This window comes from Megalops cyprinoides, chromosome 2 (assembly GCF_013368585.1).
Source record: "Megalops cyprinoides isolate fMegCyp1 chromosome 2, fMegCyp1.pri, whole genome shotgun sequence".
Taxonomy (NCBI): Eukaryota; Metazoa; Chordata; class Actinopteri; order Elopiformes; family Megalopidae; genus Megalops; species Megalops cyprinoides.
The window spans coordinates 30,347,397-30,372,244 of NC_050584.1; the positions used below are offsets into that span (position 1 = coordinate 30,347,397).

The 24,848-nt window shown below is 50.2% G+C and overlaps 1 protein-coding gene across 3 annotated transcripts; it reads left to right on the plus strand.

The window, feature by feature from the left end:
• Positions 1–1,653: 1,653 nt before the first annotated feature.
• Positions 1,654–24,848, plus strand: cpeb2 (cytoplasmic polyadenylation element binding protein 2). 3 transcript variants are annotated; one of them, XM_036521860.1, is made up of 11 exons: positions 1,654–3,304; positions 10,175–10,453; positions 11,880–11,970; positions 15,309–15,359; positions 17,477–17,500; positions 18,634–18,807; positions 19,119–19,208; positions 20,919–21,037; positions 21,616–21,730; positions 22,251–22,432; positions 24,294–24,848. In XM_036521860.1, the coding sequence occupies exons 1-11, from the start codon at positions 2,045–2,047 to the stop codon at positions 24,519–24,521; spliced, it is 2,613 nt and encodes an 870-aa protein (XP_036377753.1). In that variant the 5' UTR covers positions 1,654–2,044; the 3' UTR covers positions 24,522–24,848. The 3 variants fall into 3 exon arrangements, with proteins under 3 accessions (XP_036377753.1, XP_036377754.1, XP_036377755.1); XM_036521861.1 differs by lacking the exon at positions 17,477–17,500; XM_036521862.1 differs by lacking the exons at positions 20,919–21,037; positions 21,616–21,730; positions 22,251–22,432; positions 24,294–24,848 and adding an exon at positions 20,747–20,912.

Below are 24,848 nucleotides of genomic sequence, written 5' to 3' on the forward strand. Positions count from 1 at the left end.
GGAGAGAGAACATCGCGTCTCTGCGGTGGACGGGGCCAGGGAGACCCACTGGCACAACGGGGACGTTCGGAGTAAAGCCAGGGCGACACCAGTGCAAAATTACAGCAAATTACGGGTGAATTCAGGATAAGTAAAGAGTAAATGCAAGACTTGAGTAAGGTAGGAGTAAGCCCCAAAGACTGAGATCAGGTTAAGAGTAAAGTCAGAGAAAGATTGGGGTAAATTAAGACTAAAATCAGAATATGATACGATTAAGGTCTGAGTCACATGACCCCTTTTCAATACTAAAAAATATTTTAAAAACACAACACAAACATATTTACAAAGTTCATTTTTTCATTCATTTTAATAATTATTATTTGAAAATGTCTCCGTGTGTATTCCGTTGTGAAAGCATTTTTGTCAGATGAGGAGGCTCCAGGGACGTTTCTAGCTATTGAAAAGATCCGGGGCTAAGTCAAGTTTGCCTGAAGCTTGTCTTTTTTTTTTTTTGAAGGGAGATCGGCATCGGTAGGGTGGGGAGGTTATATCTACCTTTATAATAAATAAATATTATCAAACCTTCGGACGCTGCAGGTCAAGTTCCGCTCTGTTAAACAGTGTGTTGTTTTGCTATCAACACCTCCTTTTTCAGGGCGAAAATATTTGGGCCTAGGCTTAAAATATTCGGGGCTATAGCCCCGAATGATCGGACCTAACGAAGCCACTGTGAGGAGCACAGTGTAGGCTCTTGACCCAATCCTTGAGTCAGCAGCATTATTCTTTGTACCATACTGGATCTTTCAAAATTAGTCACAACAAAAGAGCAAGCAACCTAATGATTAAATGACAGATAAGATTATTTTCCTTTATCAACCTCATTTTATCATTTACTTGTTTTAATTATAACAAACGCGTCCTGTTGCTGGCATGCTGTTCTATCCAGCGGACGTCATTTGGCGTCGATGCTTTGTATTCTTATACGCCTGTTCAGTTATCTCAACACCGCCTAAGGGAGGGCACAGTAGCACAGTCTGTACTGCGTACGCTTCACCTTAGGGGTGAGGTGAAAAGACAACTGCAGCACAGAACGCGTGCTGCCAAATGACATCAGACTGATCACTCATCTGTCTGTGTGTGTGTGCGTGTATTGAAAAAATGTTTCTGACCTGTTCCAACTAAATTCTACAGTCCGCAGCGCTCCACTAATAAAATAAAAAAAGGGGGAAAAGTGGTGTTTTGTATCGGTAACCAGTCCATAGTTTTGACTGGAAACGAATCGGTTAATTACCGGCTTATTTGGATTTTTCCCACGGCGCCAGATGAATGTGTTCTGTCCATGTGCGAAGCCACGTCAGTGGAAGTACAGGGACATGGGGTGGGGGTGGGGGTGGGGGTAGAGGGTGGGGTGGGGGCAGTAAGGGGGGAGGGTGCCGCCGCACCGAAACTGGGGCCTCTCCGAGTTCTTCTGAGCCTACCTTTAAAGCAGCCCCCAAACAACCGCAGCGGGACAAATGCTCACAAGGAGAAAAAACGATTGATTTCCTGCTTAATATTCTAGATATCGTGACGATGTACTGCACCTTATAAATAATGAATGTGATGACGTAAACAATGCGGCGTTCTGCAGCGCCAGGTCGCGGTGTTTCGCATTCACAAACGGAAGGAGGAGCCGCGGAGGAGGTCGTGATGCGCCGGTGACGTACATGCGGGAGTTCTTATGCTGCGCTGCCGCAGCCGAGCTGGGAGAGAGAGAGAGGAGGGGGAAGGCACGGGCATTCGGAGAGGACAAGCCATTAGCACGGCTAAAATAAGCCAGAAATCTAAAATAATTCACGATAAATCGGGAAAAACAACGACACCAACAGCAACAACAAAAAAAATTAAATTAATAATTGGCACGCCAGGCTGAATTTAAACCCCTCCTCTCTTGCTGTTATATAAATAGGCTTATTATATATACTGTACATTTTCCTCATTGTTTATTGTCCATTAAATATAGAAAAAAGGAAACCTACAGTCATTATTTTACATTTTTCCGAACCTATATTTTTTACACAAATAAATGGGTGATTACGGGTTCGGCTTGTTGCAAACGGCTAACATTAACAACAGCTCTTCGATCTTTGGTGGAGGCGCTTTCAGGTCGTACACGACCCCCTCTCCAGTTTCGAGTGCCCGGGTCTCCCCCGTCACAGTCAGCGGCTTCTCGGTGTCCGCCAGCAGTAGCGCAGCCGCCGTGTCCTCGCTGTTCCTGTCAGCCGCTGCGCATCAGCAAAAAATGCCGGATGAGCTGGTCGTGGGGGTGAAAACCGCGCAGCAGTCTCCGCCAGTCGAGAAAAGCAACAGCAACAACGCAGCCAACAAAACCGGACAACAGCAACCAGGGAGCAACAACAACCGCTGCCCCGACTTCGGCAACCATTTGGGGCAGAAGATACTGGACTACAACCACCTCAACCACCATCAGCAGCAGCTGTCTGATTTTAAGGCGAGCGTAAATCAAGACAAGTTCGGTCAGACGCAGCACATCTGTGACCTTCAGCAGGACCGGAAAAAAGCGACGCAGATCAGCCAGCCGCAGGCTGAGTTCGCCGGCTCCCCGCCTCCCCCACCGCAAGCGGAGTTCGGTCACCTGACGCTCAAGCAGCAGTACGCTGCCATCGGCCATCACCACCAGGGCACCCCGGAATCCGACCGCAGCCTGGACTCCAGCCCCGTTCAGGTCAGCACCGCGTCGGTGGAGGAGGCGGAAGCCAATGCGGTGTCCTCTGCGTCGCCTTCGGCGTCTTCCGTGAATCCGAACAAGGTTAAAATCCAGATGGCCTCCCCCACCGCCCACCTCATCAACAACGGCAGCGGCTCCGCAAACATGCTGCCCGCAGGTCTCGCTGCCGGTTTCACCGCCCTTCAGAACCAAGAGATGCCAAACCCGCATCAAAACCCGAGCGGCTCGACTTCCCCGACCCTTCCCGGATTCGGCACTCCGTGGTCCGTTCAGACCAGCTCCCCGCCACCGCCCGTCTCCAACCCCACCAATCCGAACCACGCCAACCCACTGAACCAGATCCACAGCTCTGAGCCCGACAACAGCTTCTATCCCGGAATCCCCTCCTCCATCAACCCGGCCTTTTTCCAGAGCTTTTCGCCGGTGTCGGCTAATCCCTGCGCGGGGATTAACGTGCAGGGCTTCGGCGGTCCTTTCTCCCCCCAGATCAGCCTCCCCCCGCAGCAACAGAGCCGGAGGTCGCCGGTCAGTCCGCAGATGCATCACCAGCACCAGGGCACCTTTCTCCAGCAGCGGAACAATTACAACCACCATCAGGTGAGCGTCTATACCGTTCTCCTGTTAATGGCTATCAGACCAACCCCCCCCCCCACCCCCCACACACACACACACACACACACACAAACACACACACACTCACCTACAATGTCACATGAGAGCGAAGCAGAACGGACTGTTTTGTATCTGCAACTGTATTTTGTGGCCTGATAGTAACGCCTGCGGTCGCCAAAACGCCGATTTTGTCTGCAGCGGTTAAGCCACAGTTATCCTGATGTTTTGCTGAGGTCCACCTTGGGACCGGACGTGGGGCGAAGGGACTGTTCACTGCACCGAGGCCATTCCGCCACTGCGTTCTAGAATGCGGCGTGCTTCGTGACATAAATCGCACCGCGGCGAATTCCGCGTGTGATGAGGAATTTCAGTGCAGCCCTCCTCCTCCTCCGTGCAGAGAAAAGCATGTGTCCAAGCATCGCAATGGAAAAAAACGACACTGGCCAGAGATGCGTCGGACATGTTTTTCATACGTGATGCAGGCTTTGTAGAAGCTGCCCCGAGGGGGTCCCCTTTCGAGGAGTGAATCCCAGACGCTTCTCGCTTTAACCCTTCGGCAGGAGGCGTTTTAACTGTATCAGAGCGGCTAGCGGCGTTAGGAGTCCGGTCACGTGATGTTCCTGAAACGATCCGGCCCACAGGATTAATCCCGTGTGGAGGGGAGGCCTAAAAATAGACCGGAGAGGCTGTATTCTGCTAGGGGAAGATCCGCCAGAGCGCAGAGTGGAGCCATTGTTTTCATGCGCACGAATAAGTACTGTAATTATTAACAGAGAGGATTAGGAACGTTAAGGCCACTGCTGGGGTTTAAAGGAGAAAAATGCCCTTCCATTCTTCCTGGAGTTTAAACACTCAGACACATACTCACACATACACACGCTCATACACACACACACTAATTGATCATGAATAAACTGGACTGCCGTGGGGGTTTTTTGAAAGCTGATTTGGTGAGGGGTTGGTGCCAGTATGGCGCTGAGGGAGTGTGAGAGCGTTCCCCTCTGGGACTGGCATGGTTGAGATGCAGTTCTGACTGTGACCAGTGCGTTGTGACTCTGGCACCAGCGTGGTTGAGGTGCGGTCCTGACTGTGAGCAGTGTGTTGTAACTGCGGGAACTGGCACAGCTGAGGTGTGGTTTCGTTTGGGACCGATGCGGTCAGAATGAGGTTGCCACTCCGGGGGCCTATGCGGTTGCGGTGAGGTCGCAGCTTGGGAATGGACACGGTGACTCTGCAGAGCTTGGGGCGGTGATGTCAGCCTGATGTTCTGATTGGCTCCTGAGTCACGCTGCAGCGCGGACTGGGGGGGGGGTCGGAATAGGGGACTGAGTACACACAAAATCAGTCAAAGGCAGGAGGGGTGGCAGTGTAGCATTGTGGTTAAGGAGTAAGAGTAGGAGTGGGTTCAATTCCCCACTGGGGAACTGCTGCTGTACCCTCGGGCAAGGTACTTAACCCACACTTACCTCAGTAAACATCCAATGAATAACGTAAAAAACTGTAACTGATGTAGGTCACTCTGGATAAGAGTGTCTGTTAAATGACAATAATGTAATGTAATGACGGGATCCAGGAGGGGCATGGGGGGTCCATTTACCTGAGCTCCCTGTGGCACAGGTACAGGACAGGGGCGTACCTGATCCCCCAGGTGCTCACAATGATGGGAATGGAAGGGGACTTCACTCTCCTGTCCTGTGGGGCCACCACATTAGTGCCCAGCTCTCTCGCCTGTGCTGGGTGACGGCTGTTCTCAAGTCAGGAGATGTGCAGACACTGCTGAGGGGCAGAGGTGCACTCTGCTCTCAGCAGCTGATCCTGGATCAACATAACACATTTTTACAGTGAATGGGCAGGGTTAGGGTTTGGGCGTAGGCAAACCGATTTTACATCTGTTGTCAAGGGTATGAATTACCCCAGTCAAGCTTGGGTGAGGATTGTATGGATGGTGTAGGTGGAGTCTGGGTGGGAAAAACTGGAAGAAAAGCCGGGAGGGCCAAAAACAAGGAGTCGGGTGTGGGCTGCATTTGTGTCTGATTCCCTTGCAGTAGAGCCTGACTGGGCCTTCAGAGTGAAGCATGCTCTCACGATGTCTTAGAGAAAACATCACGATAATGTCCCTGCAAAGTTATGGAAGTAGTTCCGGCATTTGACGAGCTTTCACAGAGGGTGAAATGTTTCCCTCATGCTGTGTGTGTGTGTTTATGTGCATGCATCCAAGCGTGTGTGTATGTTTGTGTGTGCGTGTGTGTGAGAGAGTCTGTGTGTGCCTATATGTGTGCTTGTGTGTGCACGCCTGTGTGTGTGTGCGTGTGTGTGTGAGAGAGAAAGAGTGAGAAGCTTCTCCTCCTGTGTTGTGTAATGATAGACATCAGGTGTGTGATTCATCCATCTTCATTGCAGCTTAAGGCCACTGCCGTGTGCAGTGTGACAGTAGGGGCTGCTGTTCTGGCCCATCATTAATCCATCTCAGAGGTGTCCCTGGTTCCCGGCCCTCTCTGCGGCCTCAGACAGGGAACCTTACATCCTGCTGTATTTTTAACACTGCCTACAAAGACACACACACTGCCACAGTGTCCAGACTGCCCTACCTATCAACAACCATTGCATTCAAACTGCGTTCAGACCGCATAAACACGTTTGAACCATGCAAACAGACTCAGACCACACAAACACGTTCGAATCATACAAACACATTCAGACCGCACAAGCACATTCAAACCATACAAACACATTCAGACCACACAAATGAGTTCAAACGGCATAGACGCATTAAATGCGTTAAGCTGCACGTCCCTGTTAATGCGGCCTTGGGTCCTCTAGTTTCCTGTGGGGTGGAGTCTCTGGGCATCAGGATGTGCATTTCAGGGCACAGCTGGTGGAGCACCTGCAGGGCCAGGTGTGTGTGCTTAGTATACCCACAAATGTCTGCGCCACCAACATTTCTAACGTATGACAGAAAGAGAAATACCAAGTTCTTCATACAAATCCAAAAAAACATTCAAAATAAGAGATTAGATGCAGAACAAAATTTAATTCTAAAATATTCGACATCCCCACGCAGGCTGATGGCCAGAGGCCTGCTGTGAGTGTGCGGAGGGCATCCGGTGAGGTGTTAAAGCTCGGAGCCAGGCAGGTTTGTGTCCCCCGCAGGGCAGGCGGCACGGGGTCTGACTCAGCGGTCTGCAGGCAGTGATCCCGGTCCTGCCACGTCCCCGGGTGGCGTGATTCAGCGGGCCCTCTGGCATCTCGTTGCCGCCTTATGGTCATTGTTCCGGGCCTCAATGGCGGTTCTGTTTCTCCGCTCGGTGCTGAAACAATCGGCCGTGTGGTCCCGCTCAGAGTTGCTCGACATTAACCCTTTCCTTACACCCAGCCTGGGTCTCTTAGAGATGGTTAGAGATTAGTTAAAAAGTTTTTTTTTGCTTGGACCTGGGTTTAGAGCTCAGGAGATGGGAATATCACATTGTTGCCAACACAGAGAATTATTATCATGTATGATACATAATCATGTAATCTTACAGTGCTCAATGTAGTGAAATAATTCACTTTTTCTCTGCTCGTACCACCCAAAACGAAATGTAATTCTAGTCAGAGTTGAAATCCTTTGCCAGGTTACAGGGAAGGTTACACTTGTTGCAGTTAGAATGCTGTCACTCCTCAGTACAGTGATTTTTTTTTTATTCAAATCAGAATCCTTTATTGTGTGTGTGTGTGGGTGTGGGTGAAACTGGAGCTGGGATGGACATTATTATATTGTCCTAAGTGATATAAAGCTATCATTCACATCCAGGCTCCCAGTGCACCTCTTCTAATGGGGCAAGGTGACTTTATGTGCAGAAGCAAGTTGCCATGGAGATAGGAGTTATCAGGAACATCAGGACCAGATACATACAGGTGTCTGCTACATACACACCCACACACACACACACACACACACACACACACACACAACACAACACAACACATACATAGACACCTGTATACACACGTATATACAAACACACACACATATATACACACCTGTATGCACACACACACACACTCACACACACACACACGTAGACATCTGTATATACAAACACAAACACACATACACACCCGTGTGTATACACACACACACACACATACACATATACACACAAGCATAGACACCTGTATATACAAACACACACACACAGATAGACATCTCTAGGTGTGTGAAATGCAAACCTCGGTCCTCTCCTGCACAAGTGGACAGATGCGTTTGGAACCCTTGCGCTGGCCTGTGGCAGGACCGGGAGGGTCACAGCACCACATGCAGTCAGGTGTCGCAGCGGTTTAGGTGCCCAAATGAGATAATGCCCCGAATGGAAACCAGCATTTAGAGATAATCACAGGCGTCTCTCTCCGTCTCTCACCATCTCAGGAGCTTCTTCCCAAAGTGGCAGTGAAATCCTGTAATTGAGTGAAATTGAGATTACAGCGTACGCCACGCTGGACAATAGCAGAGGCTGGAAACAATACCGCTGCTCAGCCTGTCCTTTTCCAGTCTAGACCAGACCAAGACGGTCGTTAAGTCCGTCGCCAACGCCCTGTCTAAATATAAGGCTTGGTGGCCCGCCCTCCGTGCGTGGCTCAGGGTGGGGGGGTTGGGGGGACGTGCTCTGTGCTTGTACTGAGGCCTGCGTTATAATCAACATCTCTGGTGGGAGGCAGAGACTTCCTGCCGCTCCGGTAATAGCTCAAAAGCCAGCGGAGACCAAGTCGTCTCCGGAAGCAATCAGATGAGGTGTTTCTTTTTTTTTTTAACCTCAGGGTGTGTCCCGGGAGCTCGTAGGTGTCGGTCCCCTCTCCCCTACTGTTCCGCTGGTGGTGAAAAGCCGTTCCCTTACTGCTGAGACTGCTAAGATTCTGCCCGAGCGACCAGATACTCGTCTTTGTGCCTTTCACTTTGAATGTTCCGGCTCTAGCGTGGCTGAGGCATTCTGATTGGCTGGCTCCTGATTGACGTTCTCGAAAGGGCGTGGCCAAAAATGACGAGCACGCTGGCATTGGAGCACAGACAGACCTAGGACTTCCTGGACAGGAGGACAACAGCGGCTTGACGGCATTCCCAGAGTTCAGTGGCACAGTTTAACAAGCCCAGGGAAAGTGCTTGTTTGGACAAATGGAGCACGTACCAGTTGTGCTGCTTTTGCAAGATCTGTGCCAGTCAAAGGTCAGTGCATGGATCTCTGATCTCTGCAAGAACAGAAAGACAGATAAAACCACTGCCACAAAACAGAGGCTTGCAGTATGCTCCTAGCAGTGAGAGAGCAAGGCTTTCTGAACCCTGCAGTAGGTGGTGCTAGTGTGTGCTGTCATTATTACCAACCAATCAAAGGGCTGTGTCTGACTCCATGAGCAACCTGCGGCCACAACACTGCTGGCTTCAGCTTCACCGGGTGAGATCCAGCTGTTGGATCATTTCAGATCCCAGCCGAGATCACCAGAAAGCCCTCTCCTTTAAGTCCTTTAAGAGAGAAGCATGCTGTTGGACTTGTTTGTGCTTGTTTACATGAAGGACATCTGTGAGCTGACTCTTTAGCTTGTTAAAACCAATTTTAAGTTGCCCTAAACAACTTAATTGAACATCTACTTAATCTTTTCAGGGCAAAATTGACCTTAAATAAACTGAGCTGTTGAGTTGTATCACGAGCACTTTCACAGACACAGCAACTTCACAACCTGTTTCTGACAGGAGGCTCTACCAGCACTCGCCCGTGGGGCCATGACAGGTAATGTCAGACGGAGATTGTCATTCAGTTAACATGAGTACATGAAAGTGTGCCGGGGAGGGGTGGTACTTAGAACTATGGACTGAAAAGAATAAGGCTGAAAACAGGTTATAACAGCATAGTCATAATCAATCAATCAATCAATCAGTCAGTTAGTCAGTCAGTCATCAGCAGAGTGGCACTGCGGTAAGGACGTGCTCTCATAACCCAGAGGTTGTCGGTTTGATTCCTAGGTTGGCATCGTCCTTAACCTAACTTCTTCAGTCAATATCAACTGTTTGGATTGAAGATGACAAGCTGTGCAAGCTGCTTTGCCTGTGTAGTATCTCCTCTGTGTTCTGACCCAGGCTGACCACGGCCAGTCCTGGTCTCGAAGCAGGTAGGAGCACTGATATCCCCCAACGTACCTGACGGACTCGGCAGGTTTTTGCATGTTGTTGACAATTCACATGAGAGAAGGGTCAAATGTTTGTCCCTCTTAGGCCAGACCTGCTCACTGTCCACAGCCTAAACAGAAAAGACAAAGCCATCAGTCATCAATTCACAAGGGAAAAAAGTAAAATGCACTAATTATTTGAGCAGTAGTGTCCGGAAAACACTGTACGGGCAGGGGTAGTCAGTACCACGACGGCTCAGAGTCATGTTAAATGTGTTATAAAGAGAATTTGGGGTCAGTTTCCCCAGGTGTGTGTATTGCGTGTGCGGTGCCGTGCTGGTTGTTGGGAGAGAGCCGTCTCTCACGCTGTGCATTAGCTGTAAAGCCTTAAATCTTCTTACCCTCCGTGTCCTGCACATGGAGCTACCAGTCTGCATGATGCAGATTACACCACATACACACATATACAGATACAGACATATATGCGCACATATACACATACACGCACATACACATATACACACATACATGCACACATATACAGATATATACACATGTATACACACACATATATACACACACACACACACACACACACACATATATATACTGAATGTACTTAATGACTAATTAATTGTATTATTAATTGCTCTCTCTCCCTCCCTTTCCTTCTGTCTTTCTTTTCCCTTTCTTTTCTCTCTCTCTCTCTCTCTCTCTCTGTAGCCCATGATGAAGCAGTCTCCATGGAGCAGTCACCAGGGCAGTGGGTGGAGCTCTGGGGGTATGTCCTGGGGCGGGCTGCAGGGACGGGACCGTCGGCAGGGCGGCATGGGTGTCCCGGGCACAGTGAGCCAGATCTCGCCCATGAAGAAGGCCTTCTCCAGCAGCGTCATCGCCCCACCCAAGTTCCCCCGCTCAGCCCCCTCACTGGGCCCTAAACCTTGGATAGACGAGAACGTGTTCCGCACTGACAGCAACAGCAACAGCCTGCTCCCCCTGCAGGTGAGGGTGTGTGTCTATGTGTGTCTATGTGTGTGTGTGTGTGTGTGTGTGTGTGTGTGCATGTGTGTGTGCGTGCATGTATGCGTGCGTGCAAGAATGTGTGTGTGTGTGTATGTGGGTGTGGGTGTGTGTGTGTGTGTGTGTGTGTGTGTGTGTGTGTGTGTGTGTGTGTGCGTGCATGTATGCGTGTGTGCATGAATGTGTGTGTGTGTGTATGTGGGTGTGGGTGTGGGTGTGGGTGTGTGTGTGTGTGTGTGTGTGTGTGTGTGTGCATCTAATCCCTCCTGCTGTGAGCAGAATTGGTGGTATTGGGTTGTTTTTCGGGACTCTTCCTTTGTCCACGATACATGTCAAATCCAAGGACTGTTTCTCTTTCCGGGACATGAGCCAGGCTGAGAGCTCCTTAAACAGAGGCCCTCTGTAAATACTGCCAGTCTCACACATCTTTTCCTCCTCTCCCCTGTTTCTGGTGGCCTTTCCCAGTGTTAGTCTGGCTGTGGAGAGATGTGGGGGGTTGGGGGCGCTCAGCCACATGTCTCCTGCAACGGCCGTGCTTGTGGAGAACCCTAACCTGTCTGTGATCTCCTCAGCCATTCAGAGGCAAAGCCCCCCAGGTGTTATGCATGTGTTACTGTTCTGTTCGGTTGTTACCTGGAGGCTCTCAGCAGGTGGATTTCTCTCTGCTGTTTTCTGAACATTTTGGTGGTACTGTTCCCCCTCCACCCCCACCCCCCGTGAGGAGATTGCATGCTGGAGTAAATTTAGCACTCCCAGGGGGCACCCACGGTGGTGGGTTTGGCCTGTGTGTTGAGGTCACAGCCACTCTGTCAGCTGTCTCTGAGGAATGGCATCTCACAAGGAGTGTCCCCGGCATTGTCTCCACTCCGCGTGTCAGCAGGAGCTGTTCCAGGTGCTGGGGAAAGGCCACCGTCATGACGGAACACAAATATTTAGAACGGAAACTTCACAGCCCTGTGAATAAACCAGCGAAGTGTTCTCACACAAGGGCAGCCCTCTGGATTACACTGAAAGCAGCCTCTTCTAATGCACAGACACACACACACACACATACACACAGGCCAGTAAAAGTCGCATACACACACAGGCTGGTAACAGTGGCGGTATGGGGGGTAGTCTGGACCCCTCTGCCTTGGATGGAATGTTAGCATACTGGATATGCATATTCTAGAATCCATGAACATTCCAGAACACTTGTGCATTCCGGAACGGTCATTCTGCTTTCTGGAGGCAAGGAGGAGGGTTAACCCACTGAGCCACACCACCTTAGCAATGTAGAGCAGGCCATTAAATGGTTAAATATTCATGCACCCCACTGCTTCAGCTGCAGCACCTCTCACCTCTGTCTCTCTCCCTCTGTCTCTCTCGCTGTCTCTCCTCCCCCCCCCCCCCCCCCCCCCTGTCTTAGGATCGATCCAGGATGTATGACAGCTTGAACATGCACTCTCTGGAGAGCTCCCTGATTGACATCATGAGAGCGGAGCAGGACCCAATGAAAGGTAAGAGAGAGAGGTTGCGTTTCCGTTGTTCAGAGTGCTCAATGAGACCGATGCGCAGTAGAACACTGAGGGCCTCCAGTGCTTCCTTGTGTAGGAGGAAGGCTGGTAGCTGCCCTTCCAGACCACACCCCTTCATCAGTGTTCATTATCAGCCAGCAAATGAGAACAATCACAGCCTCAGCAGGGGCAGGGATATCAGCGTGAGGAAAATGGATCTGAATATCTGGTCATAACAGAGTGTCAGTAGAAATGAGTTTATGCCTCTGGGTGGCTCAGTGCCAGTGTAAAGCTGCAGTAGCAGTGTCTCCATACTGAATGCCGAGTACAGCACAGATTCAGCTCTTGCTGTGCGATGTCATCTCAGAGAGAGAGGGAGAGAGGGAGAAAGAGAGGTTGGACATGGAGAGAGAGAGAAAGAGAGTGGTGCATCAGGTGGACTGTGTGCTAGCTGTATTCTGCTAATCAAGGTGACTGTTTGACCCAGATAAGATCTAAATGGAATTTCCAGCATTCACGGGTGCACCAAACCCCCTGAGAGCACGCACACCTCTGTTCCAGTGTCCTGACCCTCACCGCCTCTGAATGTGAAGTGAGGACTGGCGAAGTAAATCTGTAATTTTACTCTCTCTGCGTTCGTCGAGGCAGGAGCATTCTGGGAAACGGCAGCGTTCGTGCATCTTTTAAACGCCGGGTGACGGTGTTTCCCGTCTGCCCCAGTACTCTATAAATGAAGCACCCCTGGGCTCGGAGCAATCGGCTGGCCTTCACGGCTGCTGGTAATGATGCCACTCGGTCGTTACCAGCGTGCTCCTTTTTTCTTCCCCGAAGGAAAAACGGCTCGGAGCAGCACCTAAGACCGTAAAACCTGGCAATCGCTCAAATGCGCCCCTGAAATGATGCTGTCTAACGGCCATAAACTCTGCCTGCCACCCCTGTGTCGGGCTTCCCGGTCGATTAAACTGCAAATCTTTACCATTAAAAACTGCTAATGTTGGAAGTCACTGTATCGTCTGCGATCTGGCAAAGAGTTTTCTCTGGGCCAATGGGAGAAGAGGAGGAGCCCAGAGGATCCTGGGAGATGAACAGGGGAGAGCGCTCGATCCAGTCATTTGTGTAGCCCAGATTCACCCCAGGTTCAGTCAGTTCAGCATGTGAGTTGAAGTTCAGCTGGCCAGTGGAAAGACCTGCGTAGGAAATGCTGAGCGTTTTTCGTGCTGGCAGGGAGCTGAGCCTGCCTCTGCCTCACACCCATGTTGCAGGTCACACCTCCCTCCCGATACATCAGGAGGAGGACTAAGGTCTTGGGGGGGGTTCCGGGAATCTCTGGAGCAGAAGTGCCTTTTTCAGAAGGGGGGCATCTAGAAGGAGTCGGTCCTGGCCTTGTGGAGCAGCAGTGCAGTGTAGCAGTTAGGAGCAGGACGAAAGGTTGCTGGTTCATTCCCCTGCTGGGGCACTGCTGCTGTACCCCTGGGTAAGGTACTCAATCCACAACTGACTGAGTAAATCCAGTTGTATGAATGGATAACATCATAACCTACATAAGTGGACCTGTTTGGTGATTGTGGTGTAGTGTGGCGGCTTGGTGATTGGTGTAGTGTGGCAGTTTGGTGACTGGTATAGTGTGGCAGTTTGGTGATTGGTGTAGCGTGGCGGTTTGGTGGTTGGTGTAGCTTGCCAGTTTGGTGTTTGGTGCAGTGTGGCGGTTTGGTGACTGTGGTGTAGAGTGGCAGTCTGGTGATTGGTGCAGTGTGGCAGTTTGGTGATTGGTGCAGTATGGTGCGGTGTGGCAGTTTGGTGATTGGTGCAGTGTGGCAGTTTGGTGATTGGTGCAGTGTGGTGTAGTGTGGCAGTTTGGTGATTGGTGCAGTGTGGCAGTCTGGTGATTGGTGTAGTGTGGTGCAGTGTGGCAGTCTGGTGATTGGTGTAGTGTGGTGCAGTGTGGCAGTCTGGTGATTGGTGTAGTGTGGCAGTTTGGTGACTGTGGTGTAGTGTGGCAGTTTGGTGGTTGGTATAGTGTGGCAGTCTGGTGATTGGTGTAGTGTGGCAGTTTGGTGACTGTGGTGTAGTGTGGCAGTTTGGTGGTTGGTATAGTGTGGCAGTTTGGTGGTTGGTGTAGTGTGGCACTTTGGTGGTTGGTATAGCGTGGCAGTTTGGTGGTTGGTGTAGCTTGGCGGTTTGATGGTTGGTGTAGCTTGGTGGTTTGGTGGTTGGTGTAGCGTGGCAGTTTGGTGGTTGGTATAGTGTGGCAGTGTGGTGGTTGGTATAGTGTGGCAGTTTGGTGGTTGGTATAGTGTGGCAGTGTGGTGGTTGGTATAGTGTGGCAGTTTGGTGGTTGGTATAGCGTGGCGGTTTGGTGGTTGGTGTAGCTTGGTGGTTTGGTGGTTGGTATAGTGTGGCAGTTTGGTGGTTGGTATAGTGTGGCAGTGTGGTGGTTGGTATAGTGTGGCAGTTTGGTGGTTGGTATAGCGTGGCGGTTTGGTGGTTGGTGTAGCTTGGTGGTTTGGTGGTTGGTATAGTGTGGCAGTTTGGTGGTTGGTATAGTGTGGCAGTGTGGTGGTTGGTATAGTGTGGCAGTTTGGTGGTTGGTATAGCGTGGCGGTTTGGTGGTTGGTGGTTTGGTGGTTGTGGTATGAGGCTCTGGCCTTGATGGCTGTGCTCCACTGGGTACTGGCTCAGCCCTGCAGATGGAACAGGCACAGATGCTAAACTCACTCAGGAGAAAAGAGGCTAAATTTGGAGCTGGTCCCACACTCACTCACGAGGTGTGACTGCTGAGCAGTGAAGCAGCCAGGAATCTGCAGCTTTATGAGGTGTGTGTGTGTGTGTGCTTGCGTGTGCTTGTGTGTGCATCTACTTAATATGCACGAGTGTGCGAGACATCAGTTAATACATAATAGGAATTAAAGCTGAAGACATTCATTTGATATTTACTCTGGGTTTGACTGAATATTTCCAGCTCATTAACAGGCAGCTTTAAAAGGTTGTACACATGTGTTGTGGGAGGCGAGGGGTTTAAGGCCATTAGAATAATCTCAGAACCAGGAACGCATCCACATCCGCACAGACACTGGCAGACTCTCTTAGTCCCTCTTGGACAAACTGGTTTTGAAGAAGAAGAGGTGAGTCTGCTGAAAAAAGGCATTTCCTCAGCTCTCATTCTTTCTGGCCCTAAATGTATCGATTCTACATCACAGAAGAGGCGTGTCTGCGGATCCCGTGGAAGCTGTGCCCTGCCGGCGCGGATCCAGCTCGGGCCGGGCCTGAGAGTGGGCCATGTGACCAGCCCTGCCGTGTGTGTCATGTGACTCACCCTGCCCTCTCTCTCCCTCTCTTGCCAGGGCGTATGGGATATCCACACCCTGGGACAGACAATCTGCTAATGCTGAATGGTAATCCTGTTTTTCTCCTTACCGCTGCAACCTTAAGGCTTCACCTGTGCCTGCTTCTCTGTCATTGTCCCTGTTTCTCCCCTTGTCCCTATTGTTGTCCCTGCCCGTTTCTCTTCTTGTCTCTGTTACTTTTCCTGTGTCTGTACCTCTTTCTCTGTCTCTTTTCTGCCCATTTCTGTTTTCCTGCTGCTCTCAGTTCTCATCTGTGTGACTCGTTTTCTGTAGTAAGGTTTATTCAGCAGCAGCACCCTCCTCGTGAGAAACTGTACCCTTTACTAACACGGTGCCCAGAGGCAAGCTCTGCCATCTGTGTTTCCCCCTCAGCTCAACGACCAGGAGCTGGTTTACAACAGGGCGGAGTCAGAGGGTGTTAAAATAACATACCGGTTTATTAGCGGGTGGGGACAGAACTGTGTAAACATGCCAATTAACTGCGGTGGTGAACGGTGGGGACGTGGTCCCAAAGCATGTGCTTGCCTCAATGGCTGAGACTCTTGTCCGTGTGTCTGTCAGACAGTGAGGTCACAGTCTGGCTTTGAGAGCTGTAGCTGTATCTCTTAAGATGGGTCATGGCCAGCCTTAAAAACATTCATGACACGCCATGTAACACATTGTACCCAAGTTAGCCACAGGCTCTTCACTGTAAGCCCCAGTGCGGATGGGTCATACACAGCATCATACAGAAAACCCCAAACAGTGCTAATCCACTGATACCTATATCTTCTGGATGGGCTGGGTTGGCAGACGTCCCAGATGATCAGATCATCCTGTTTTTATAGTGTAACAAATGGATATTGAAGATCTTTGTTATTTTGACGGAGAGGAGACACCTGCTGATGTCAGCTGTTTCCTATTCTAGTGCGGTGATCTGGTAAGCCCCCTGCAGTGCTGGGTCGTCTGGCATTTTCGGGCCTCTGTCGTTGGATAGGACCATGCAGGATCATGTGACCTCTGACAGTGTTTGTAATGTTAGTGTGTTGTTCCTCCTGTCTGCTGCAGGAAGGCAGAGGAGTAAACAGGTCCAGTCCGAGGCCACGCACCCTGTTAACTCTCCAGCATACAGGAATGCAGTTCTTTTTGGATTTATATATTCACAAGCATTGTCAGCGTCGTTTGAGGGAAGCCCCAAGGGGCCGCCCCGTTGGGTGAAGCCTCAGCACTCGTTTGGTTTTGCCTGGCGTGAGCATCACGGGGAGCTCTGTGAGCGGCTGCTTTCTCCTGGCACCCGTACAGGTGCCAGCTTAGGTCACATTAGCGGCCGTAAGAAGAACGGAGGCTTTTCAGGGAAGGGCAGGCTGAAGCTTTCATCCCCCCCCCCCTTGCCTGTCCTCACGCTGAGGTCAGGGATTAGAGTTGTATAAAACCTCAGGTAAACAGACCAGCGGGACCGAAGCAGGAGAGTGGATCCCAGGTAAACCCAAGTGGTGGGCCCCGGTGTGGTGCTGCTTCTGGCTTCAGCTCGGGGTCAGCCCGCAGGGTCAGAGCTCTCGCGGACAGCAGGGATCAGAGGTCTCGCAATGGTCACAGGCAGACGTGATGTACACAAACCTCAGAGCTCCCAGAAATCTCAGAACACAGTCTTTCTCTCACTCTATCTGTCCCACTCTCTCTCCATTTTACTGTCTCACTTCTCCCCCCATCTCTCTCTCCCTCTCCTTCTTTCCCTCCCCCTTTCTCTTCTCTCCCTCTCTTTCCCTCTCTCTCTGTCTCCCCGTTCCTCCTCTTCTCTCTTCTCTCTCTCTCCCCCCTCCCTCCCTCTCTCTCTTTCCCTTCTCCCTCTCCCTCTCTCTCTCTCTCTCTGTCTCTCTGTAAAAGCTGGAGGGCCTTGTGGTATGAGGTAGCAGAGTAGGTTAATGAGGAGCCCAGACTGGACACTGCACCCCTCTCTGATGGTGTTCTGCCCCTGCATTTTGCACAGTGCGAGCAGCTGCAGTGTTTCAGATAGACATGGGGGGAGGGGAGGATAGGACACCACAGTGTAAAAATTCCCAGAATTCCTCAGGGTTCCACAGTGATTCAGTAGCTGCAGCTCTCCCCGAGGAGCGCTGCGTCAGTAGGTAATATCTGGGATTGCCCATGTCGCCACTAAAGCTGCTCTGTGCTCTGTTTACATGCAGCAAGGAGCTATGGGAGACGACGAGGTAAAGCTCTTCCTGTGATTGGCTGTTGCAGTGGCTTTAAATGCGTGTGCTATCTGTGTGTGTACCAAGCCAAAGACATGTTGTTTTTTGCTAATCTGGGCATGAATAAGTATTTTGTATATAAAGATCATAATATACTACATGCAGCACACAAATCTGTATTTCACACATCACTACGTGTTGACTTTTTTGCAGTGAGCATGAACTGCTTAATTTGATGTACTTTGGAACAATGTACACATATATCTATGTATGTGTATGTTGATAAAATATGTGTGTATCTGTATATTTGTTCTAATATGTATACATATGCAATTTACCCTTTGCAATTTAAGTGAAGACTTTTTTTGAGCCTAACACTGAGAGTGCTACAGATGACTAATCTTGTGAAATGATATATCGCTGATAAGGGCATGTATCTCCACGATCATTTTGAGATTTCTGTCAGCAGCTGTTTCTGCTGAACTTCAGAGAGCCTTAATCCTCAAACTCTCTGCGTTTTGCTTCCTTAGTTTGGTATTTGAAATATGAGGGTCCAGTAGTCGTGTGTGGATACCCCCCAGCCCTCTCCCCACTGTCACTTAGATTTGGAACCACTCCATTAAATTGCAGGTCACACAATGCTAACCAGCCCAAATCAGCCCAAATTGCCCCCAGTGTCAGACACGAGTGAGTTTATCTACCTCACCAGCACTCCTGTTTGTGCTTAGTTCAGCAGAAAAGCGTAAATTCGATTGCATCCACACTGCATATATAATGCTGTTAGAAGCTCTAACAGTAAGTGACTGAATAAAGTCAGTGGCGTCAGCATTGTAATGTCGCTGGCTTGCTGTTCCCTGAGCTGCCGATCTGACAGAAACCACAGTAAAGGCTTTTCGCAGGCATACAGTCTGCAGACGCTCTTAAACAGAGCAACCTCCACAGCAGGGAGTGGGAGCACAGACGACAAGGCCACATTCAGGCTCCACCATCACCCAGTGGCCAGAGATACAGGAACCTTCTGCATGCAGGCCTGTCTACTGTGCAAAACGTGTGCATGCGTGTGTGTGTGTGTGTGTGTATGTAGGCTTCTGAATTTGCATGTGCGTGTGTACCTCAGCGCGGTCCTCATGTCCCCTACCCTTCCTCCTCAGGCCGCTCCTCCCTTTTCCCTATCGACGACGGCCTCCTTGATGACGGGCACGGCAACCAGGGGGTCCCGGGGGTGCTGAACTCCCCCAGCTGCTACCCCCACCAGAACGGCGAGCGCATGGAACGCTTCTCCCGAAAAGTGTTCGTGGGGGGCCTTCCCCCGGACATCGACGAAGGTGAGCTGCGGAGGAGGAAGAGGAAGACGCTTAGTGATGAAGGCCCCAGCTCTTTACTCCAGAGGGAGGGTCGGGGGTTAGCAGAGTGTAGGGGAGCAGTGCTTCCAGCAGGGGGAGCCGGTCGTACTTCCCCTGCTTTCTGAGGGCTTTAGGCCTGCGGTGAGCTGAGCTCAGTCACTGCTGAAGCATAGCTGAGTGGTGTGAGGGTGAAAGTTGGGGAGCAGGGAGTTCTCTCCGCGAAGGGGGTTTTGTGGGTTTTAGAAACGGGGGCACTCTGCTCACCTCTTCCTCGTGTGCCCTTCACCCCACAGACGAGATCACCAGCAGCTTCCGGCGCTTCGGCCACCTGGTGGTGGACTGGCCTCACAAGGCCGAGAGCAAGTCCTACTTCCCCCCCAAAGGTATGGAGGTGCGGTGACTTCCTGCTGATGTCATTGCAGCAATGACATCGGCGTGCATGTTCCAGTCCTTTCACCAGCTGAGCAGTACCTTCACACATGGAGATGTTTTCTCACACAGAGATGTTACCCTCACACACAGAGATGTTACCCTCACACACAGAGATGTTACCCTCACACACAGAGATGTTACCCTCATGCACAGAGATGTTTTCTCACACAGAGATGTTTTCTCACGCACAGAGATGTTTTCTCACACAGAGATGTTACCCTCACGCACAGAGATGTTTTCTCATGTACAGATATGTTATCCTCATGCACAGAGATGTTTTCTCACATACAGAGATGTTATCCTCACGTACAGAGATGTTATCCTCACACACAGAGATGTTATCCTCACACACAGAGATGTTATCCTCACACACAGAGATGTTTTCTCACGTACAGATGTTTTCTCACGCACAGATGTTTTCTCACGCACAGATGTTTTCTCACGCACAGATGTTTTCGCACGCACAGAGATGTTTTCTCACGCACAGAGATATTTTCTCACGCACAGAGATGTTATCCTCACGTACAGAGATGTTTTCTCACATACAGAGATGTTATCCTCACGCACAGAGATGTTATCCTCACACACAGAGATGTTTTCGCACGCACAGAGATGTTTTCTCACGCACAGAGATATTTTCTCACGCACAGAGATGTTATCCTCATGCACAGAGATGTTTTCTCACATACAGAGATGTTATCCTCACGTACAGAGATGTTATCCTCACACACAGAGATGTTATCCTCACACACAGAGATGTTTTCTCACGTACAGATGTTTTCTCACGCACAGATGTTTTCTCACGCACAGATGTTTTCGCACGCACAGAGATGTTTTCTCACGCACAGAGATATTTTCTCACGCACAGAGATGTTATCCTCACACACAGAGATGTTATCCTCACACACAGAGATGTTATCCTCACACACAGAGATGTTTTCTCACGTACAGATGTTTTCTCACGCACAGAGATGTTTTCTCACGTACAGAGATGTTATCCTCACACACAGAGATGTTTTCTCACGTACAGATGTTTTCTCACGCACAGAGATGTTATCCTCACGCACAGAGATGTTATCCTCACGTACAGAGATGTTTTCTCACGCACAGAGATGTTATCCTCACGCACAGAGATGTTATCCTCACGTACAGAGATGTTTTCTCACTCACAGAGATGTTTTCTCACACACAGAGATGTTATCCTCACGTACAGAGATGTTTTCTCACTCACAGAGATGTTATCCTCACGCACAGAGATGTTATCCTCACGCACAGAGATGTTATCCTCACGTACAGAGATGTTATCCTCACGCACAGAGATATTATCCTCACGTACAGAGATGTTTTCTCACTCACAGAGATGTTTTCTCACACACAGAGATATTATCCTCACATACAGAGATGTTTTCTCATGCACAGAGATGTTTTCTCACACAGAGATGTTATCTTCATGCACAGAGAGGTTTTCTCACACTTTTTCTGTCAACAGTATTTGGGGAGAAACGCTTTTGTGGTGCATATTCATCACAACCAGAGTCACAGTGGTTATGGAGCTACAGCAGACACATGGGGTGGAGGCTCCCGTTGCCATGGACAGGCTGCGTGCAAGAGGTTTCGACTGTTATTGTTCCGTGAGTAAGAATGTTCCTGTTGTTGCCTAGGTTACGCCTTCCTGCTGTTCCAGGAGGAGAGCTCAGTGCAGGCCCTGATCGAAGCCTGCCTGGAGGAGGATGGCAAACTCTACCTGTGCGTGTCCAGCCCCACCATCAAGGACAAACCGGTGAGTTTAGCAACACCACTCCCAGCTGTCTATGTGTGTCCGGTCACGTCATTAAGGGCACAATTTTAAATGCTGGCTTGCTGAATAAATACAGGTGGATTCACTGTGAACAGCAGCTTTATGGAGAATGGTTAAAGTGGCAGAAAATGAATGAATGAACATTTACTATTGGAAACACTTGTGGTAGAAACATCCTTCCATTTCCAGTACCTGCTTCATCCTCTAGTAGGCGAAAGTAAGTCAGAGCTCCTACTGCTGGACCCAGGAGAACAAACACAGCTGGATCACCTCCATGATGGGATGCCTGTTTACACACTCTCTCTCACACACACAAACACATATTCACACACACACACACACACACACACACACACACACACATACAGAGAGAGGAGAACTTAGAGACACTGACAGCCTGTCTTTGGACGACTGGTAGAGAACTCATAAAACCTACGCAGACATGAGGAGAACATTTGCCTGCGACACAGATAGAGCCATATTTGAACCCTGGACCCCGCTGTGAGGTACACTGAGGGCCTGCTGGGGGCGGAGTGCACTGAACTCCCACTGTTTTTCAGGTTCAGATCCGGCCCTGGAACCTGAGTGACAGCGACTTTGTGATGGACGGCTCCCAGCCTCTCGACCCCCGTAAGACCATCTTCGTGGGAGGAGTCCCACGGCCCCTCCGAGCAGGTAAACCCCCCCCCCTCCCCCACACTCACCCCATAACCCCCACCCCCTCCTCTAATCAGGTAACCATGCCGATCCATTGTAAAAGAGAAGATAACTAACCCCCCCCCACTGTCATTAACACGTCTTTCTGCATGAAGAGTCTGCTGACACTTAATAACATCAACATCAAGATTTATTCTCTGTGAAATCACATGGAACAAAATGTGGCAAACATTCACTCCCTCTCCTTCTCCCTCTCCCCTCCCTCCCTCTCTCTTTCCTTCTCTCCCTCTTTCTCTCACCTTTCTCTCTCACTCCATCTCTCACTCTGTCTCTCTCTCTGTCTCTAACTACTTGTCTCTTTATCTCTCTCTCTCTCCCTCCCTCTCTCTCTCTCTCTCTCTCCCTTCCTGTCTCTGTCTTCCCTCTCTCTGCCTCCTTCTCTCTTTGTCTCGCACTCCTTCCCTTCTCTCTCCCTCTCTGTCTCTCATTCCCACCCCCCTCCCTTTCTTTCCCTCTCTCCCCCTCCATCCTCCTGCAGTGGAGCTGGCTATGATCATGGATCGTCTTTATGGAGGCGTCTGCTACGCTGGGATTGACACCGACCCGGAGCTGAAGTACCCAAAGGGGGCAGGCCGTGTGGCCTTCTCCAATCAGCAGAGCTACATAGCCGCCATCAGCGCCCGATTCGTCCAGCTGCAGCACGGAGACATTGATAAGCGGGTACGACGCCCCGCCCCCATCCCCTCACTCTGTGTTCCACTTTTCCACTCAAAAAAGGAGAAAGGAGGAAGACGAGGAAGGGAGAGAGGGAGAGAGAGAGAGAGAGAGAGAGAGGAAAGAGACACAGGAAATGGTTAGGAATGAGCGACAGACAAAAGATAGAGTCGAGGGGGGAGGCAGAGATAGAGAAGAGGGAGAGGTGTGGAAGATGAGTTTCCTAATTTGGAAATGCTGTCCGTAAAACTCAACCCTAAGTACCCAGACACAGACACATTCATGAAACCTGCGCCTGTTCTCCTTCAGAGACTGGTTTTTAATTTGCATTGTTATTTCTGCTTTTTCATTAAAACATGCGGTAATTTCTCAGGGGAGATGAGAATCTTCCGGCTGGAATTTCTCCGGCTTTTTGAGACGACTGGATTTCACCGCTTTGTCTGTTTATGCAAATGGTGTGGAATCAATCATCAGCGCTGCCGCGGTTACCGGGTCCTGTGCCGCCATTGTGTGCACAGCTCGGTGCGTGAGTGGGGTTATCACGCTCAGCAGCTCCCCCCACCCGCGTGTGATTAACGCAGACTCAAATGAGGGGCATAAAAAGCAGAGATGCGGCAGACATTATCTTGCCTGTTAGCGTTAGCGGGAGCTTGACAGATGTGCTGTGACCACCTTTGAGATTCTGCCAGTGCCAGTCTAGTTGAGGGGGGGGGGGGAATTATAGAGAATAAAACTCGTTAGGGATGACCGGCTCAGCTCAGCGGCCACGTTCAGAGTGATGACCCACCTGCACACCCTGCCTTTTTTTGTTTTCCTGAAATTAGAATTCCCTCAGGGAAATTCCCCCCTTCCCCCATGCACAGTGGTTCATAATTACGTACCTAAAACCCGTGAAGATCTGACTGGAAGAACTACCTCCGTATATCATAATTCAATTTCCCCTTTAACTGGACTGGAAAGAATGTAGCGCTTGGTTTGGTTTTATCTGCAGCTGAGCTCTTTCTCCGCATGCAATCTGGGGAAGAAGGAGCCGAGAGGCTACCTTCAGCGCGCCGTTAGTCAACTGCAGAATAATGAAGATCAATGAAATGAATTAATTAAGGAGGGAGGGACAGAGGCTGTTTTGCGTCAGATGTTTGTAGCAGGAGTAGAACTGGCACTTTTGAACACGAGAGATGTGAGACAGACAGTGTCATCAGCCCTTGGACTGATTCCTCCAGACGGTTCCTGTCTTGCTCCTCTGATCAGGCCCACAGCAACGCGGCCTGCACTTCCTGTGACAGCAGCCTTCTGCTCAAAGTCCACTTCTTGCTCGTACTCTACCTCCTGCTCATACTCCTCTTCCTGTAAACAGTCTACTTCCTGCTCTTATTCCATTTCCTGCTCACAGACCTGCGGCTTCTCTCCCTTCAGTCAGATTTTCAGGGGCTTCAGAGCCATTCAGCCAATCCCGCTGGAGCCCCAATAACCAGCCAGTGTCGGGGCCTCCAGAGACAGGTGTTTGCCTCACAGATGTGGTTGATTGTAGGTTTTGGGCTGTTGAGATTTGTTCCCAAAAAAGACTTTTTTATAACTACTGACGGGTGCTTATTCAGATAACCCATCCTGAGATGATCCAATAAGGAGAAGACTTATTAGGCTTATTACTGTGCACTCACCCCTGCTATACAGTATATAAACCTGTGCTCCCTCACAGTGCAGTATATACTGTTCAATATATACACACCTGTTTGCCCACTGTATAGGTGTAAACACCTGTCCTCTCTGGTATCGTATTTAGCTGTGCTCTTTCTCTCGGTACATACGTACACCTGTACACTCTGTCACTGTGTACTTACCTGTGTGCACCTGTTGGCGCCCCCTGCAGGTGGAGGTGAAGCCCTACGTGCTGGACGACCAGCTGTGCGACGAGTGCCAGGGGGCCCGCTGCGGGGGCAAGTTCGCGCCCTTCTTCTGCGCCAACGTCACCTGCCTGCAGTACTACTGCGAATTCTGCTGGGCCAACATCCACTCGCGCGCCGGCCGCGAGTTCCACAAGCCGCTGGTGAAGGAGGGCGCCGACCGTCCACGCCAGATCCACTTCCGCTGGAACTAGCGCCACCGCCGGGGGGGGGGGGGCCGAAGTAAGCGCACCCTTCTGCCTCGCCTCGCTCAGCCTGCCAGTATAGAGTTACACACACAGTACACAGCCCACCCTCTGTAGCACCCAGTACACTAAAGCTCTCAGTTTCTCACCAAAACCTCACATCTCAGGCTCTGACAAATAACCTTTTTTGTGGTACGTTCATGTTTTTTAAAAGACGATGACAAAAAAGAAAAGAAAAGAAAAAAACAGAGGAAATTGATTTTTTTGTAGTTTTTTCAAATTATTTTTCTATGTAAGACCTAAAGTAGTGGATATGAGAATGTTACTGCATGGGGG

Excerpts from the sequence above, each read along its gene's own strand:
- cpeb2 (XM_036521860.1), top strand. The coding sequence starts at position 2,045 with ATGGGTGATTACGGGTTCGGCTTGTTGCAAACGGCTAACATTAACAAC. Across the intron at positions 11,971-15,308 it reads GGAGCAGGACCCAATGAAAG|GGCGTATGGGATATCCACAC; the intron begins GTAAGAGAGAGA and ends CTCTCTTGCCAG. Across the intron at positions 21,038-21,615 it reads CCACCATCAAGGACAAACCG|GTTCAGATCCGGCCCTGGAA; the intron begins GTGAGTTTAGCA and ends ACTGTTTTTCAG.